The following is a 19,914-nucleotide window of genomic DNA, read 5'->3' as shown; positions in this document are numbered from 1 at the left end:
TACTTCTCTCTCTGCCTATGCTTCTGTCTTTCTGTTTCTCTGCCCAGTATCTTGCTCTCTTTATACCTCTGCATCTCTCTCTCTATCTGTTCTTTGTCTTTCTTCTCTTTCTTTTCCTCCCTCCCTCTCCTCCTCTCTCTGCCTGTCTCTATTTTTATCTTTTCTCTCTCTCTTTCTCTCTCTCTCTGCCTTTCTCCTGATTACCCCATCTCCCTGACTCTTTTCTGTCCCTGATCTCTCTGCCTCCCCCTCTCTCTGCCTCTGTTCTGTCCCCTCCCCTCCCCTGGGGCTTTTAGCTGCGGTGGGTCCCCTCTTACCTGGGGCCCTGCTACTTCCTGCTGGAGGGCAGGCAGGAGGGCAGGCTGGTGCAGTGGGTGACAAGGGGCCGACCCCCCATTTTATAGTCTGGCAGACACCAGACCCTGTGGTCTGTGGCACAAAGGGGGAGCTGGCTCAGCAGGCCCCAGGCAGAGAGTCAGGGGCCTCAGAGGCCTGACCCTGTCGGGTTCCTGCAAAGGGCAGCACTTCCCATTGTGAGCCCGGCAGGCACAGCAGAAACCCTGGCCAGTAGCCACATCGCTTCGCCTCTGCCCAGCCCCTGCCCGGGTGCCGCTCTCACAAACCCCAGCCGGGGCTGGGCCCACAGGGTCCCCGCTGGCTGCCAATCCTGGGGCAGGGAAAAGGGGAGCCCCCAGAAGGTAGGGGACCTGGGTTTGAGTCCAGGCTCAGCCACTCTGCACTGTGTGGCATTTGGCAAGTCTCTATCCCTCAGGGCCTCCGTGTCTGCAGTTATCAGTGGCACAGGTGTCCCTGTGGGGTGCTGCATAGGAAAGAAGGGGCCGTGAGTAGCACTAAATGCATCACCGCCGCCTCTGGTCAGGTCCCAGGACAACCCACCTTATTTGGCACTTTCATTGTACCCATTTGGCAGATGACCAAAACTAGGGTCCAGAGAGGTCAGAGTCAGGAACTGGCCAGGGTAAGGGGGAGCTAGGGAAACCAGGTTGCGAGGGAGACAGATTGGGAGAAGTGGAGAGCGACAGAGAGAGAGAGATGATGGAGATGGACCTACAGAGGGGCAGATGGACGGTGATGGGGAGAGAGACAGACAGAGAGAGACGGACGCCAGGTTGAGGCCCGGGTAGAACAATGGACTTCAACAAGGTCACACAGGGCGAACTCATAGTAGAGCCAGGGCTGGAGGGAGCCAGGGGCGCTGCTGGGCCAGACCAGCCTGCAGTCTGACTCCCCAGCCCCAGGTGGTGGGGGGGGGCGGGGAGAGGGGATTCTGCATAGGTTTTTGCTTCTTCTATGGGGGTCCAGGAGCCCAGATTCCCCGCGGAGCCCAGCTGCGCCTGGAGGTCACTGTGGCCTGGGGCCAGCTCTGCCTTGTGCCCTTCCACCCCCGCCTCACTTCCTGGCCTCCCCCTCAGCCTTTCATCCTGGGCCAAGGCCTGGGAGGGGGCCAGCGACCGCAGGATGGGGCAGCCACTGTAATGGGGGCCAAGATGCCTGTGGTAGGGACCACCCACAGGTCTGGGTTTCAGGGTCAAGATGTCTGGGGCAGTTCCATGATCCCTGTGGTAATGGGCTGCCAGCCAACCAGTGAGGGCAGAGGTAGGGGGTGCACGGCCCCATGCTGGATGGCTCCACTGGGAGCATCGGACTGACTTGGCTCCTATAATCCTGATTATGATGGTGGGGACTCTGAGACCAATCCTCTTTGCAGATGAGGAAACCGAGGCAAGTCCCTTTCCCCTCTCTCAGCCTGTTTCCTCATCTGTAAAATGGAATTAGGACTCATATCTTTTTTTTTTAAGTTTTTTTTTTTGATGTGGACCATTTTTTAAAAGTCTTTATTGAATTTGTTACAATATTGCTTCTGTTTTATTTATTTATTTATTTATTTTGGTTTTTGGCCACGAGGCATGTGGGATCTTAGTTCCCCAATCAGGGATCGAACCCACACCCCCTGCATTGGAAGGCGAAGCCTGAACCTCGGGACCACCAGGGAAGTCCCAGCCACATCCTTTTAACTCCTGAACCCAAGCTCTTAAAAACGACGCCCTCCTGTATTTAAGGGTAATCATGTTCCCCAGCTTTAGTGAAATATAAATGACACACAACATAGTGTAAGTGTAAGGTGTGCCACATGTTGATCTGATACATTTGCAAATTGCAGAATGATTGCTACCTCCATCCCATCCCATAGTTACTATTTACTTTGTTGTTGGGAAACATGTAAGATCTGCTCTCTAAGCAACATTCAAGTATACGATACGTATTAGCTGTAATCACCATGTTGTACATTAGGTCCCCAAACTTGTTATTCTTATAACTGGAAGTTTATACCCTTTGAGCACCATCTCCCTGTTTCCCCCACCTCCTAGCCCCTGGCAGCCACCATTTTACTCTCCACTTCTCTGATTTTGTCTTTTTAAGATGCCATATGTAAGTGAAATCATACAGTATTTGTCTTTCTCTGTCTGATTTATTTCACTTAGCACAATGCCCTCAAGGTCTATCCATGCTGTCGCAAATGGCAGGATGTCCTTCTTTTTCAAGGCTGAATAATATTCCATTATATCTATATACCACCTCTTCTTTATCCACTCATCCGTTGATGGATAATTAGGTTGTTTTCACTTCTTGACTATTGTGAATAATGCTGTAACAAATATGGGAGTGCAGATGTGTCCATAGTAATTTTTTTTTATTAGGAATGATGATGACAATGATGATGGAGACACATGACGAATGTTATGTCCCAGGCGAAGTTCCGGAACAGCAAGTGCTGTTCATGTGTAATTCACACTTACCCTCACAATACCCCTATCTCTTAGGTTAAACCCAATTTACTTTGTTATACCCATTTTACATATGAGGAAACTGAGGCTCAGAGAGATTAAGTAACATACTCAAGGTTACCGAGCCAACAAGAGTGGGACACAACCCTGAGCAGTCTGGCTACAGAGCCTACATTCTTAGCCTTTAATCTTCATGGCAAACTAATATTAAAGTTATGCTTTTTTTTTTTTTTTTTTGCGGTATGCAGGCCTCCTACTGTTGTGGCCTCTCCCATTGCAGAGCACAGGCTCCGGACGCGCAGGTTCAGCAGCCATGGCTCACTCTGCGGCATGTGGGATCTTCCCGGACCGGGCCACGAACCCGTGTCCCCTGCATCGGCAGGCGGACTCTCAACCACTGCGCCACCAGGGAAGCCCTAAAGTTATGCGTTTGATAGGGCTACCTTTAACCCTCTCAGGAGGGAACTAATATTGCCATTTTAGATGCCATGAGCTGACCTAGGACATCCTCCAGGTCACCCAGAGCGATCTGGTTTCCAGCCATGCTCTTTCCCATGCTGTGAAAGCCCCCTCTTAGGCCAACTCAGAGGGTGGGAGTGTGGGGAGAGGGCGCACAAAGCGAATTCTACAAACCCTGGATATTCAGCAGGTGTGGTACAGTTTGCAAAGCATGTTCACACCCACCAGCTCCTTCATTCTGCCCACAGAGCCCTCTGGACTCCTCTCTGAGCTCTGTGGGCCCTGGAGGCCCTGGTCCAGCCACCTTTCCTGCCTGTGTCCCTCTGCTCTCCTTCAGGGTCCCTGAACTCCAGCACCATCAGGCCACCAGCCCCATATTCCTACCTCTACAGCTTTGCCCAGCAAAAGCATTTCCTTCCATCTCACTTTGTACAAATCCTCCTCACCCTTCAGAGCCTAGTTTCAATGCCACCTCCACCATGAAGCCTACCCTGATTGCTCCCACTGGAAGAGGAAGGGACCTGGGAGGGGGAAACGTATAGGCATTTGTTGAATGTCTGTTCCAGGCATGTTACATAATCTCACACCAGTCCTGTGATATAGTTTATTCTTGTCCCATTTTCCAGGAAGAAATAGGGGAAACGACCTGCCCCAGGTCACACAGCTAGGAAGGACGAGGTTTTTAGACTCTGTGTCTACCGCTTGTTATCCTTCTCCAGTCAGGAGTCCCATGGAGCTGATTAAGGCGGACCTTCCTCCTCTTGCCTTCTTCATGGGTAATCCCTGAGTGGGAGCAACCTGACCTTTCCCTCCCAGCCGAAGCCAATGCTGCTGACACCTCTCTATTGGAGTTCCAGCCAGGGCTGGCTTTTGTTCCCGTTGCTCGCTTGCTGAGTCAGGGCTCTGTCCCCCAGGGGCCCTCTCTCCTCCCTGCCTATAAGAGCCTGACCTCCGCTGGTGCCAGGTCTGGCATGTTCTCTGGGTCCATCTCGGTAAGTCCCAGGCTCGGAGAAGGAGTGGGATCTGAGCTCTGGGTGAGCATCCTGGGAGGGAGGGGAGCCCAGGTCCCCAGTCCTGGGGACATCACTGTGCCATCCTGAATGCCATCCTCATCCTAACCGAGGCATCCTAACTAGGACCCAGACATCAAGACCAGTACCTGCAACCCCCATTTAAAACCAGAATTACTCCTGCAATCCTGTTGCCTCAGCTTCCACTATTAGAGTTCCCTTTTTGGGTCAGATGCTGTCTTTGGGAGGCTATCTTAAGCTGAGCACCTTGGTTCTTGCCTGGGGTGAAACATCCGCCCACCAGCAGCTACAGAAAATTTCCCATAGTGAGCAGATAAAACAATACAGAGCAGGGCTTAGAGGAATGGGACCCAGAATGGGTACATTCTGAGATAGCGGTAGGATGGAAGCAAAGCAGACGGTATTGGTCACAGATGGAAAGGGTAGGAGAGGGACAGGCCGAAGCCACACTTTGCCCCCAACCGCAGGCACATCTGGACCCCATCTGGAGCCCAATCAGCCCAAACTAGACTTCAGCCTCAAGGAGGGGAGCAGAGTCAGGGCAGAAGCGTATCACGTTCTCCTCTTGTGTAGGAAACAAGCAACATGTCTCTGCAGTGCACCAAGTCAGCGGGACACTGGAAGGTAGGAAGAGGCATGGGAAGGGGGCGATGTCTGGGAAGTGGGAGGGCACAGGTCGAACCCAGATCCTGGGGACCACCGCCCCCACCTTCATTGAATCCCCACCTCACCCCTGGCGGGCGGTAATGAGGGCCCATTTCACAGAGGATGCAGTCAAGGCTCCAAGAGGGAGAGGGTCTTGCCCAAGTTCACACACTGGGGTCTTGATTTGAACTTGTGTCTTATGGTCCCAAATTCAACCGTCTCTCTGGCAGAGGTGGCAAACTGGTAATGGCACATAGTCTCTGGGCATGATTTCTTTGACTTCCTCTGTGTTAAAAAAGAGAAGAAAAAAAGAAAACCCAACCTTTGAGTTTGTCATCAGCCTTTGAAAACATGGAAGGTCCACAGAAAAGTCAGATATAGGGGTTGTCTTGGGAAATTTAACAGTTGGTTGCATTATCATGTGGCAACAGTAGGTGGCGCTGAGCAGATGCCACCCACTTCCACAGGGCCTATGCTCCTGGGTCCTCAGCCCTCACGCTCCTTTCCTGGCCCCTAGAGGCATGTGAGTTTGCAATCCCTGCTTTACCTGATCTGCCCCACCCTGAGTCCTGGGGTGAAGCCCTAACCGCTCACGGGACTCTGATGCGCGTCTCCACCTTTTCTCTCCGGCATAGATCGTGGTGTGGGATGAGGAGGGCTTCCAAGGCCGGCGGCATGAGTTCACAGCTGAGTGCCCCAGTGTGCTGGAGCTTGGTTTTGAGACTGTGCGATCTTTGAAAGTGCTGAGTGGAGCGTGAGTCCAGGGGGATTGGAATCGGGGTGGGGGAGACAGGAGGTGATCTAGAGAGGGGTGCTGGGACTTTTAGATGTTCTAGGTGTTATCTTCCCAGGCTCTAACTGTACCGGTGTGCCTTCCTTGGGTCTGAGATGCTGGGGAGTGTGCAGCATGGCAGTGTAAGGTCGCGCAGGTTGTGCACTGCTCAAATGTAAGGGGCACCATTCACACAGAGCCTTCCCACTGGATGAGGCAGCCCTGCGGGGGCAGACCTTTAAAACCCAGTGTTGCATCTGAAATGTCCCTCTTAGGCACAAATCAAAAGCCAATATCACTCACCAAAAGTAGAAGGTAACTATAACTAAATATAGTAAAAAAAAATAATAATAATACTAGCATTCTGTAATTGAACATTGTTGCCTGACTGAGGCTCTGAGCATGAGATATGTTTTGTTAAGAGAGAGAGAGAGAGAGAGTCATGAGATGGCCAAGGCGTAAGTCAGCATGTGGTCAAGCCTCATCTACATGGCCTAGAGGGACACGTGCAAGAGTGCCAGCTACCTGCACGGAGCCGGTCCCCTACCTACAGTACGCACAGCGAGGCAGTGGGCTACTAGGTCTAGATTGGACGCCTCCATGTCAACAGGCTGGATGTTTGGGGCCGGGTAGTTCTGTGCTGGGGGCTGTCCTGTGCCTTGGAGGACGTTTAGCAGCATCCCTGGCCTCTACTCACTAAACGCCAGCGGCAAAACCCTCTGCTCCCTCCTCCCGGCACGAGGACCAAAAATGCCTGCAGACATTGTGACATGCCTCCTTGGGGGACAGAGTCACCCCTGCGTGACAACCACTGGTCTAGAACTCAGGGTGGGGGGCCTCTTAACCTCTTGCACTCTCTACCCTCTGTCCGCAGGTGGGTGGGTTTTGAGCACGCCGGTTTCCAAGGGCAGCAGTATGTGCTGGAGCGGGGTGAGTACCCGTCCTGGGATGCCTGGAGTGGCAACACGTCCTACCCCGCCGAGAGGCTCACCTCCTTCCGGCCCGTGGCCTGCGCTGTGAGTCCTGCCACTGCCTGAGCCTGGGGTGGCCTGAGCCCCTCCAGTGGGGGTTTGGGAACCAGATGTCCCAGAGTTCAAATTCTCATGTCACTGCTTCAAGTTGTGTGAGGTGGCAGTCCCTCCCCTGGGCCTCAGTCTCTTCATCTTGAAATGGGGCCATAGTACCTATGTTGTGGGGTAAAAGGATGTACGTATAGCATCTGGACAGAGCCCTCCACAAACGTTCTGCCCATTGCAACTTTGGTTATAATATGAGCTCCTCCGTGTTCTGCGTCCTTCTTTTCATGACTGAGGGACAGTGGGAGAGCCTGGGTGCCAGAGGTGGCAGGGCAAGTGAGGAAGAAGCGTTCTCTTTCTTGTTCCTAATTCATTATCAGTGTTCTTGATTTTATATTTTTGCTACTGTTTACAGAGTATGGGTGGAGGTGGGCATTATTACTCCCATCTTACAGATGAAAAAACTGAGGCCTGGAAAGGTGTACTTTTTCTTCCTTCAAAAACAACTTTTATGGATTTTAAACCACACGGCACACATTTATCACTTAAGGTTCAGGGGAAAACCTGATATGGCCGAATAAGAAAATAAAAGTCATTTATACCCACACCTCTGAGACAAAAGCTCACTGTTATCAGTGCTGGAGATTTCCTTGGTCTTATATGCTACCCACAGATTATATCCGCAGTGTTGATATCAGTATCTATGTCTAGATCTGTATATCCATCTATATCTATATATCTATACACGCGTATCACTCGGTTATAAAAGTTGAATCATAACGAACCTAAAGTTTGGAAACCAGCTTTTCTCCCTCTGCAAGTATATCACAATCACTGTCCCAGATGATTAAATCTCACCTGTGGCATCATTTTCCGTAGTGTCCTAGTATATCATTTGGTGAATGTTCATTTGTTTCACAAACGGCCCAGGCGTTGCGCCAATGCGGGGACTCGGAAGGACTCTCACAGATGCAATCCCTACCTTTACCCAGTTTACAACTTCTGGTTTCATTTCGTTCTCAAAACAATCCTGAAAAGCAGATGTGGTTAGTTTCATTTTAGAGATGCGGAAACAGGCTCAGAAATGCTGTGTGACGTGTATTTGTTTGTTTTTTTTAAATAAATTTATTTATTTATTTTTGGTTGCGTTGGGTCTTTGTCGCTGCGCTCGGGCTTTCCCTAGTTGCGGCGATCGGGGGCTGCTCTTCGTTGCGGTGCGCGGGCTTCTCATTGCGGTGGCTTCTCTTGTTGCAGACCACGGGCTCTAGGCGCGCGGGCTTCAGTAGTTGTGGCACGCGGGCTCAGTAGTTGTGGCTCGCGGGCTCTAGAGCGCAGGCTCAGTAGTTGTGGCGCACGGGCTTAGTTGCTCCGCGGCATGTGGGATCCTCCCGGACCAGGGCTCGAACCCATGTCCCCTGAATTGGCAGGAGGATTCTTAACCACTGCACCACCAGAGAAGTCCCCATACTTTTTTTCTTTAGATGATTAAGCTTAGTCAGCTGCTAAGTGGAGAGTCAGGATTTGACCCCAGATCTCCACACCCTTCTCTTAACCGTAGTGCAATATCCCAGTGTACCTGATCCTCTGTTATCGGACATTCAGGTTGTTTTTTCTCTTCCCTTCCCCCTTCCCTTCCCTCCCCTGCCCCCTCCTGTTATCAACAAGGCTTCTTTTCTCCTTGATTATCTTCTTTGTGTAAATTTCTGAAACAGGAATTTCTGGAAGGACAAGCAGTACACCTCTTGTAAGGTTTCTGGTGCCTGTTGCCTTACTGTCCTTCCAGAAAGTTTCAAGGAAGGCTGATTTTGGAGACAAGAACAGGGGTGTAGGGGCCAGCAGAGGCTCCTGGGTTTCCGACTGAGGACCTGATGCTCTGACTCTGTTCCCTGTACCTGCAGAACCACCGCGAGTCGAGGCTGACCATCTTTGAGCAAGAGAACTTCCTGGGCAAGAAAGGAGAGCTGAGTGATGACTACCCCTCCCTCCAGGCCATGGGCTGGGATGGCAATGAAGTGGGCTCCTTCCATGTCAACTCGGGGGCGTAAGTGGATGCAAGGCTCTGCTTGGCAGGGACAGAGGATGTTGAGAAGGATGGGGACACCTCCTGTGAAAACTATGCTGGGGACTTTGGGGATCTGATGCCCACATTCCAGAGGAAGATACTGAGGCACAGGGAGCTATCAGGCAAAATTTCTGGGATTGCAAGTAGTGGACACCCAGATCACACTGATATTGAGCTCAAAGGTTATTTATTGGCCCCTATAACTAGCTTCAGGCACAGCTGGATCCAGCTGCGACAGTAGGGATCTGTCTTTCTCCCCCTCTCGCTCTGCCTGCCTCAGTGTGGCTGTATTCTTAGGCAAGTTCCTCTCATGTGAAGAGAAGATGGCAGCTTCATCCTTATATTCCAGCCAGCCCCAGTGATTCCACGAAAGGTTCCAGGAAAGGCTCTCATTGGTCCAGCTTGGGTCACAGGTTCAACTCTAAACCAATCACCATGCCCACAGGAATGGGGTGCTCTGGTTGGCTAGACCTGGTCACGTGCTTATTGCTAGAGTGAGGATTTTCCCACGTTGACTGAGGCGGGTGGATGTGACAGGGTCTGTCACCAGAAGAGGAGAGGATGGATGCCCAGGAGTAAACAAACAGATGTGGGTTAAGCAACTTGCTCCAACAGCAAGTTATCCAACAGCAGGTAGGTAACTGAATCCAGCTTCAAGCCCAGGACTCACTGACCCTTCCCACCCTTTTCACCCAGGGGATGGCTGAGGTGTGAGATCCTCGGTTACATAGGATATGAGAGTCACCTTCTGAGGTACCCCTTGGCTCCTGGCTGGCAGGGGCAAAGGTGGGAGGTAGGGTTACTTTATTTTTTTAGTTTTCTCGGGAAGCACCAGAGGATCTTGTTTCAGAGTAGGATGGACCTCTTGTGATTCTTGAGTCTACTTCCCTCTTACAGAAAGGGAGAGGGAAGCTCAGAAAAGGAGACACCAATCCTTATCTAGTCCTGAACAACGCAGGGGTCGAGGAATTGAAAGAATAGCCTTTTCCTTGGAGGTACCCCTGAATAAGGCAGGAGGGGGAAAAAATAAGACTCCCCACTTCGTTCTCCCTCCATCCATCCCTCTGTCCTTTCCTTTCTTCCTTCCTCCCTCCCTCCCTTTCTTCATCAAATATTTATTGAGCTCCTCTGTGCTGGGTATCATGTTAGGCACTAGATAATGATGAGCCAGCACACACACCCCTACACCCAGGAGCTTCCTGTTGGCAGAGGAACCTGACATTTTTACAAATCATCTGTTAATTACCTAATTACATGAGTGCTACAAAGGTTCAATAGGGGACTGTCAGACCGCCCTGATGACGTGATGACTGAGCTGAGACCTGAAGGATAAATCCAACTTAACCAGGCAAAGAAGGGTTGGAATGGTGTTACTGGCAGAGGGAACAGCGTGATCAAAAGGACCCAGTGGTGGGGAGAGCAGGGCACATTCTGGGCAGGAATGCCAGGGAAGGAAGTCCAGGATGGCTGGCGTGTGTTTGCAGCATGGGGTCCCCTTGTCCCTGTCTTAATCACTATGCTGGTGCCTCTTCAGGGTAACAGTCTGCCTCTTCCCTTTTCCAGCTGGGTTGGCTCCCAGTTTCCTGGCTACCGAGGTTTTCAGTATGTGCTGGAGTGTGATCACCACTCAGGCGACTACAAGCATTTCCGGGAGTGGGGCTCTCATGCCCAGACCTTCCAGGTGCAGAGCATCCGAAGGATCCAGCAGTGAGCAGGGGGTCCAGCGCTGAGCAGTGAACATGTGCTTGTCTGGAACACAGGAGCTTTGGAGGCTGTTCCATGCTCTCTCCTCTGCCTCCCCCTGTAACCCGTACGACCCCAGCACCCATGTGGGCAAGTCCATGCACAGTCAGCACGAAAAACTAAAAGTAATTAAAAAAAAAAAAGTCTAGGGTTAGCCTGTGGTTTTCAATTTTATTAATCCCTTCAAAGAACCAACTTTTAGCTTTGTTGATTCTTCTCTATCATTTGTGTTTTATTTTACTGAGCTTTGCTCTCATCCTTAACATTTCCTTTCTTCTATTTACTTTGGGTTTACTTTATTCTTCTTTTGTCCAGCTTTTAAAGGTAGACTCTTGGGTCATTAATTTGGGCCCCTCTTTTCTTTCCCCCCAATAGAGCCGTTGAGAGCTATCAATTTCCCTGCAAGTACTACATTAGCTGCTTCCCAGAAATTTTGATTTGATGTGTTTCCATGATCATTCAGTTTGATATTTTCTAGTCTCCCTTGATTTTTTTCTCTGACCCATGGGTTAAAGGTGTGGTATATAAATATTTATTTTCTAGATATTTTATTGGGATTTTCTAGATAGTTTACTGTCATTGATTTGTTATTCAAGTCCACTGTGGTCAGAGAACATACTCAAGATTTCAATATTCTAATGAACGGAAACTTATTTTATGGCCCAGCTTATGGTCTATTCTTGATAGACTTGAAAACTGTTTAAATCCTGCAGTTGTTAGCTACAGTAAGTCCTCTACATACAAACCTTCAAGTTGCAAACTTTCAAAGATGCGAACGTGCGTTCATACGTCGAGTCACGTCAGTTAGTTCGCGTGTCTGGCGTACGTTGTCACGTGCGTGCATCCTCTACGAGCGGTTGTGTTTCTGTATACTTTACAGTACAGTACTGTATAGAGTACAGTAGTGCAGTATCTTTATTTTAAGCCTAGGATGTCCAGAAGCAAGCGTAAAAGCAGCAGTATATAGCTGGCTGTATTAGCTGGGTACCTAGGCTAACTTTGTTGGACTTAACGAACAAATTGGACTTACGAACACACTCTTGGAACGGAACTCGTTCGTATGTAGGGGGCTTACTATATCGTGTTCTATAAATGTTGATTAGGTTGAGCTGGTTCACAATGTTGGTTAAATTTTTCTATATCCTTTTGCCAAATTTTTAAAAAAATCAGTTTTTCATCAATCCCTCAGAGAGGGCTGTTAGTAACTCCTACTGTGATTTGGCTCTATCCGCCTCTCCCTTTAGTTTTGTCCAATTTTGCTTCCTGATTTGTTTTTTTTTCCTTCAAGAATCTTGATGCTCTGTTATTAGGTGCACATATATTTATGATTGCTGTCTTCCTGATAAATTGTCCCAAGCTTGTGTTTTTTTTTGTTTTGTTTTGTTTTTTTGGGTTTTTTTTGCGGTACGCGGGCCTCTAACTGTTGTGGCCTCTCCCGTTGCGGAGCACAGGCTCCGGACGCGCAGGCTCAGCGGCCATGGCTCACGGGCCCAGCCCCTCCGCGGCATGTGGGATCTTCCCGGACTGGGGCACGAACCCGTGTCCTCTGCGTCGGCAGGCGGACTCTCAATCACTGCGCCACCAGGGAAGCCCCAAGCTTGTGTTTTTTAAAGCCACGCATGGAGGGAGCCAGTTCTCTCCCCTAAAGCTTCTCACATTCCTTTTCTCTCTCCCCAGTTCTTTCTCACACATACTACCCTGGAGTCTCATTTAACATCTTCCACCTGAAAAGTTTTTAAAACAAAGAAATAAACTCCTATTCCATTTGCAGCCTGAGTGGCAAGATCTACGCATACGTTCCCCACCCCCACCCCTGCTTACTCTCTCTCCTGGTTCTGTACATATAGATTGTCTCAACAATCATAAGCCATTTGGCTGTTCTTCTAGACAATCTTCCTCTGTCATAAGTAAGCCTGACAGAATCAGGAAGGGGTGGGGTTCTGAACAGCCTGCTGGAAAAGATAACATTCTCTGGCTCAGGAAGGGGAGGGAAGTGTTTGGGAACATTTGCACTTCAGTAATTTTTAACCCCTCTTTGTGGCATCCCATTCATTCAAACAATCATTTGCTTGGGACCTACTGTGCCCTGGGAAATGGTAAACAAGATACACAAAGTCCTTTCTCTCATCCAGCTGGATGGGCAAGACAGACAAGTCTACAGTGGACTATAGTATCCTGTGATACGTGCTGTGATGGGGAAGCACAGGTGTGTAGGGTAGATAAGAATGGGCCTGGGGCAGATGATGGGAGAGCGATGGGGAGGCAGTTCTTCCTTGGAGCTTGTCTCTACTCAGACCTCTCCTCTGAACTCCATCCCTGAATACCAGCTGCCTCCTGGATGCCTCCGAGTGGATGTCTAATGCACATCTCAAACAGAACCCATCCAAAACCAAAGCTACACTTTTCCAGCTGTCTGGGCCAAACCTTTGGAATAATCCAAAATCTCTCACACCCACAATCCAATCCACTGGCAAATGCTGATGTCTGCACCTTCAAAATGGAACAGAACCCAGTCCCTTATCACCATCCCCATTGTTCCCACCCTGGTCCAAGCCATCCTCCCCTCTCTCCTCGGTCTCCCTAGTCCCACCTTTGCCTCTGAACAACCTGTTCTCCGCCCAGCAGCCAGAGTGGTCCTGTTAAAAATGTAAGGCAGATCTTCACTCCCCTGCTCGAAACCCTCCCACTCTTCCCATTCCACTCCAAGAACAAAACAAAACATTTCCTAGTCCTACAAGGCTGGCCATCATTTGCCTCCCCTGTGATCTCTCTGACCTCATGTCCCTATAGCGATGCTTCCTTAAACATCCAAGGTGTATTCGTTCGCTATGTTTGCCAAGACCAAATAGCACAGATTGGATGGCTTCAACCACAGAAATTTACTTTCTCACAGTTCTGGAGGCTAGAAGTTCAAGACCAACGTGCCATCAGGGTTGGTTTCTGGTAAGAGCTCTCTCCTTGGCTTGCAGACGGCCACCTTCTCCCCGTGTCCTCCCGTGGCCTTGCCTCTGTGCGTCAACCCCTGGTGCTTCTTTCTCTTCTTATAAGGACCCCCGTCCTCTTGGATTAGGGCCCCACCCTAAAAGCCTAACTTAACTACCTCTTAAAAGACCTTTTCTCCAAATACCCTTATATTCTGAGGTATTGGGGGTTGTTGGACTTCAACTTGTGAATTTTGGGAGGAAACACTTCAGTCCATAACACCAGGTTTATTCCTGCCTGAGGTTTTTGATTCTTGCTGTTCCCTGTTCCCTCAGACATTTCCCACCAATCCTTTCACTTAGAATCAGGGATTCACAGACTGTCAGACCTAGAAGGAAACTTCTAGATCAAGTCTAGTGTTTCTCAAGCTTTTTTTCATTATTGCCACCCTCCGGGGTCTTTTTAGACATTGTCTTCCAAACTGCCACCCCTCTCCTCTGTGGAATCTTAATACCACAGATATAATGTATATCTGTGTATGTCCAATATGTATATCTGTGCTTTATACATAAAAAGAATAAAGTTTAGGGGGTTTCTTTGGTTTGTTTGCTCCTCAAGAACCAATTTTCACCTCTTTGGGGGCACTGTTGCCCCCACTGTAAATGTGTAATGTAGCCTCATCCCTTTCTTACATGTAGGGAAGTGGAAACCAGGGAGGGATGGGGACTCGCCCAAGGACATACAGTGAGTTAGAGGCAAAGTCGGGATTAGAACACAGACCTCCTGACATTCTCCAACTCACCTCCATTCATTCATTCATTTATTCATTCAACAAACTTTTATCAAACATCTACTAGGTACCAAACACTATTACAGGCACTGAGGATCTAAAAGGGAACAAATCAGATACAAATCCCTTCCCTTGAAGGAGTTACATTCTAGTTGGAGGGACACTGATGTTATCCCCACACTCCAGGGTTCCTCAGTTAGGATTTATCAGTGGTCATTTGGGGATATTGTTACTTTGTTCCTTGAAAAAAAATTATGTCCTATAGCTTTGGGTACCATTGGTGTCGACACTGCAGGAGTTCTCACAGCTTGCAAGAGTTTCATGTGTATTTTGACTCTCTGGAAGAGAGAATAGAGTGTTCCGAGTTTCCCAAACTTATTTGACCACACGACTATTATTATCTTTTATTTTTCTGGCGGAGCATCTTGCATCATGAGTGACCTGAGGAATATAGGTGGGAAAACCGGCAGTTAGCTGTGATAGTCATTCACAGCCTAGTATGATTTAGTTTGGGGGGCGTTTAGGTCCCGGCACTCACCAGGGCTTTAGGAAAGGCACTGTGGAAGTGCTAAGTGCTGCTGTGGGAGCAGGGATACTATCCAGGAAGTGGTTTCATGGTCAGTCCTCGGGAATGGGCATTAGAAAGACACAGGGATGAGGACAATTTAGAGAGAGGGTTCTGAAGTCAATCACTGTGGATTCTGAGGTTTTGCTGAGGCCTAGGATGGACGTTGGGCCTGGTCACCATCTTCCAAACAGAAGTGTCTTCACCCTGAGCCCCTGAGCCCCTAGAAGGCACTGGATGTAGGGAGGTTGTACCCCTAAAGCTCTACCCACCATACAGGGGCAGCTTTCTGACCCTGACAGCTCTGAGTTGGTACCACCCTCTGAGGCAGAGGCCATCACAGCCCTGGATTTGCATCCTGGGCTTACCAGCTTGTCACCTCAGTTTCCTTCTCTGTTACCGGGGGAAACACGATACCCACCTCTTTGTTTGTGAAAAGTTAGATGACATATTACACATGCCTGTGCCCAGAACATATACAAGGTACTTGGTAAGCTCTCAGGAAAAGCTGGTGGAAGTTGTTGGTATCATTCTCAGTATTGTTATTAGTATTAGTCTACCTTTCTCTGTCTTTTTGCTTTCATAGCCCCCCATCTCCACCTCAACCCCCTTACCTGGGGTATGCCTTCCTCGGAATAATGATGATGATGGTGACACTGATGATACATATTGCGTTGGTTCCTTTCACATGGGATATAATTTAAACCTCACAATAACTCCTTGACATTATTATTATCCCTATAAAACTCATCAAGAACTTGAGGCTCAGAGAGGTCAAGCAACTTGCCTGAGGCCACCCAGCCTGCATGAGCATTGAGCTCACTACGGGTTGTATAAGGTTTCATGAAGTATTAAAGAGATACTAGGCACGAATGGGACTTATAAACAGTAAATTGCTAGGTTCATGTCCTCCTTTAAAATAGTTAAGAAAGTAGCCCCTCACACTTCAGTATGAATAACCAGGGGACTTCTCATCTACCACAGGAAAGCTGTGGATTCCTGGGGTCAAAGCAGGCAATATTTGCTTAAGGAATGAATGAATAGGGGGAGCCTCATTGGCATTTGATGGCGGCCCTATTAAGAGTCAGCCCCAGTCAGAGCCAAGAGTGAGACTGGCAACTACAAAAAATGGGACCCCAGATGCGAGATGACGGCTGGAGAGACAGGCAATAAAGAGACAATTTTTCAGGGATGATCTTGGGAGGGAAGGAAAGAGAGCGTGAAATTATTTTTCATATCTTGCTGGGAGACAAATTCTCCTAGGTTATAGAGGAAGGGGAATTTGAATTATTGATGCTATTTGTTCAGAAGTAAGTGGCAAGCACAGAACACCCACCATCCAGCATTCCACGCTTGGAGAACATGACCGACCAAAGGGTCTGGGACTGCGGATCTCAAACCAGCGTCCTCTTAGCCCAGATAGGGAAAGGGACTTGTCTAAGACCACACAGCAAGCACTGTCCATGTGGCTGGTCCAAAGCCTCATCACCCAGATACTCCCACCCCAAGTGGGTGGCATGGCACAAAGGACGGCAACACATCTGGGACTGCACACACCTAAGTCTGAATCCTGGATCCTGAGTTTTCCAGACAGGATGACCTTTTCTGTGTGTGTGTGTGTCGGGGGGAGGGTGCTTTGCCTCACTGAGCCTCAATTTCCTTATCTCATAAAGGGGAAACTGATACTTGAGAAAGTGCTGTGAGACATAGAAAGCAAACTTATGGTTACCAAAGGGGAAAGGGGAGGGATAAATTAGAAGTTTGGGATGAACAGGTACACACTACTTATATAAAACAGATAAACAACGAGGACCTACTGTATAGCACAGGTAACTATAGCCAATATCTTGTAATAACCTATAATGAAAAAGAATGTAAAAAAAGAATATATATATACACACACACATATATGTATAACTAAATCACTTTGCGGTACACCTGAAACTAACACAACATTGTAAATCAACTATACTTCAATTAAAAAAAAAGTGACAATACCAGAAAAAAAAAAGTGCTGTAAAAAATGAGATGGGACATTGTGTGCCGTTTCTCTTTCTTATTCTTCACTTGCTCTGCACAGCCGCCCCCGCCCTTCTGGTTCTTTCTCTGGTCTACAGGGTCCTCACACTACTGTCTTACCGAGCAAAGAGGCTGTGACAAAGGTGATGGTGGGAACGGTCAGATAGAAAGCAAAGAAACCACCTGGAATGAAAGTGGAAGATAGATAGCTAGAGAGAGAGAGAGAGAGAGAGAGAGAGAGAGAGAGAGGGAGGGAGGGAGGGAGGGAGGGAGGGAGGGAGATATTGGGCTTTTTCCTGCAAATCCCGCCATAAGCGGCTGCGTGGAACACCTATTCATCACTAACAAGAACCAAAGCAATGATGATTACAGTAACAAAGCTCATCACCGCAGCCCTTTGTAAAGAAACAACATCTATTGAGGTTTGTATCAAGCTGGGCACAGGGCCAGGCATTCAACCATTTCCTCCCCCACTCAACCCCCAAGCAGGCCATCGCCCCCAGCTCACCAGCTGAGGGACTTGAGTTTGGGAAGCCGCCACCCAGCCACAGCACCCGGGGTGGGGGGCGGAGTCTGGCACAAGCCCACTCGGTGGGTGATGACCGCCCCCCATCCCTACTTCCTGGGGCTGTTTACCTGTCGCCTAATTACAAGACTAATGGAGATGAAATATCTCAAGGTGCAGAGGCTCTTTCTTCTCTTGACACAAAACCTCGGGGAGGCAAGCCAGCAGGTCATGACCTTTTCCTCCCTGAGGTGGCAGTCTGCCCTTTTCACCCCAGTTTCGGTTTAGAGAATTGCCCATTCTCCTCTGCGAATCAACGCATCCAATGAGGTTGACTCACCTGATTCCAGAGGTGAAGACACCAGCGACCCAGGTAACAGTCACCGTGATTGGGCCAAGGGATGGGCACGTGACCCAGTGGGAGCCAATGACAGTTTGCTCTGGAAGTTTGGTTGGAACCGTTCGGAAAGAGACGCTTTCTACGTTCTGGGCTTGTGAAGTTTACAGGTGTGAGCTTGTGACCTGCCTTTGAAGGCAGCCCTGAAAGCAAAACCAAGGTGGGGAAAACCCTAGAGGCCAGAGAATGAGTCCAACCCTCCTGTTATGCAAATGTCACCTGTGCTCTTCATCACATGAACCAAAAAACACCTTCTCCCCGTTTTTTGTTTTATTTGTTTTTTTTTTCTTAAGACATTTTAAGATGGGTTTCTGTAATTTACACTTGAAAAAGTCCTGGCTCTTCCAAACCCACCAGAGGGGAAACAGAGAGGAGTTGACCACTTCCTCTCCTTTTCCCAGCAAGGGGCCCTGGTGGCTTTTCTTTCGGGGAATGTGGGCCCCCTTTTTTTCTCGCGCGTAGCTCAGAAGCTTTCGGTCTTTTACCCTCTGGCCTTTCTCGACCTTAGTGACCACGATCATTCTCCATCCCGGTCTCAGTCTCCTCTTCCCCCAACAGGCACTATTCACACCCTTGCTCTGGTGAGAAGACTGAGGCTGAGACGTGCAAGCTAATGTGCTCCTTTGCACAGAGCACCGGAAGCAGAGCTGGGACTCGAACTGGGGACTGACACTCTGGCCAGGGTTCTTCCTCCTTCCCCCTGTGGGGAAGCAGTGCAGCCTAGCTCTGCCGAGTATGAAACCGATTTCTTCGTTGAGGTTCAACCAAAGTCTGGGCACCAACTCGTGGAGGTCCCTCAGGCACCTCCCGGCCTCTTCAGCCCACCAGGCTGCCTCCGGATCTAACAAACGTCCACCCAAGACCTGCGCCGCACCGCCACCTGGTGGTCACATATAAAAACACACGCTCCAAGGGGCTGTCAGGAGATCGTTCTGCCCTGGGGCGGATGGGATAGGGAAAGGGGTGGTGGGATAGGGATCGATGGGGCAATTTCTAGGAATTTTGGAATCTGAGATTTGATTAGGGGCCTGAGATTCCTTCTCTGTTTCTCTGCCACACCTGTGTCTCTATACTCTTTTTTTCTCCTTGTAGTCCTTGGACACCTTTGAAACGAATTGCATTCCCTCTTTTCCTTGGCTGCCAGGATGCTCAGACCAATGTACAATCCACTACTGGCAACTAAATTACCATGTGGCAGGCATCTGGAAGAGAAGCTTAATCCCTGACTCCATATTCCTTTCTCTGAGCCTCATTTTTCTATCTTATTTTATATTTAGTTTTCTGCTTGGGCTGAGGGCATCCTTATAAACCACCTTAATTCCCCTCTTTGTGGGGAAGAGGGATGAAAAAGCAGGATTAAAAATTCAGAAAGCACTTCCTACCTTCTGCAAGCCTCAGTTTCCTCCCCTGTAAAGTGGGTACAAGAATCCCGGCCCTGTAGGGTTTTGTGTGGGTTTGGGGAGATGCCAGGTAAATATTAGTGCCTGCCTTATTTCCCATCTCTCCAACCCCCTGCCCTGGGCTCTCTGCTGCTTGCCTAGGGCAGGCCGGGATGCAAAGGGGATCCAAAGCACAGATCACTTTGCCTGCAGACCCACTCTGTGCTCTGTAGACCTACTGGGTGCCCCTGCCTGAGCCTGGCGCCCTGAGCCCAGTTCCTGTCTACCTCCTGGAAGACTTTTGGCCTCCAGAACCTTCTGCCTCCTGCCTGAAGACGCTGCAGCATTCCCAGCTGATTTGCAGAGAGTCCAGGTACATCTCATAAATAAAGTATGTACTCTTCCTGCAGAAAGGCTGCAGCGCGGCTGCGCGGGGGTGAGAAGCCTGGGTGAGAAGGAGCCACGGGAGGTGGGGAGGACTGTATGTGCTTCTGGTCCCATACCAGCGGCGGCTTGGGGGTGGGGGGAACGCTGAGAGCCTAGGAAGGTGTAATGGGGCCAGGGTGGGGAAGAGGCTCCATGAGGGCAGGAGCTGGATGCAGCCTGTTGAGGCTGAATCTTGGTTCAGACACCTTCTAACTGTGTCCCTTAGCTTCAATTTCCTTATCTGTAAAATGGGGATAATATCAGTACCGGTGCCATTGGGCTGCTATAGCCATTGCACTTAAAGCATTTAACTCACGAGCTGGAACACAGTAAATGCTCAGTAACTGTTATATTTGCCCTGAATTTCCTTAGTCTC

At 49.3% G+C, this 19,914-nt stretch overlaps 1 protein-coding gene across 1 annotated transcript; it reads left to right on the top strand.

The window, feature by feature from the left end:
• Positions 1-4,792: 4,792 nt before the first annotated feature.
• On the top strand, positions 4,793-10,503 carry CRYBA4 (crystallin beta A4; the record flags this gene model as incomplete). The annotated part of the gene is made up of 5 exons (XM_079942427.1): positions 4,793-4,921; positions 5,578-5,696; positions 6,589-6,730; positions 8,629-8,771; positions 10,356-10,503. The coding sequence occupies exons 1-5, from the start codon at positions 4,883-4,885 to the stop codon at positions 10,501-10,503; spliced, it is 591 nt and encodes a 196-aa protein (XP_079798553.1). The 5' UTR covers positions 4,793-4,882.
• Positions 10,504-19,914: the final 9,411 nt, after the last annotated feature.

The sequence above is a fragment of the Stenella coeruleoalba genome (genome assembly GCF_951394435.1).
Source record: "Stenella coeruleoalba genome assembly, chromosome: 14".
Lineage (NCBI taxonomy): Eukaryota > Metazoa > Chordata > Mammalia > Artiodactyla > Delphinidae > Stenella > Stenella coeruleoalba.
Note: the sequence above shows the minus strand (reverse complement) of the source record. Positions and strands in the feature narration are given on the sequence as shown.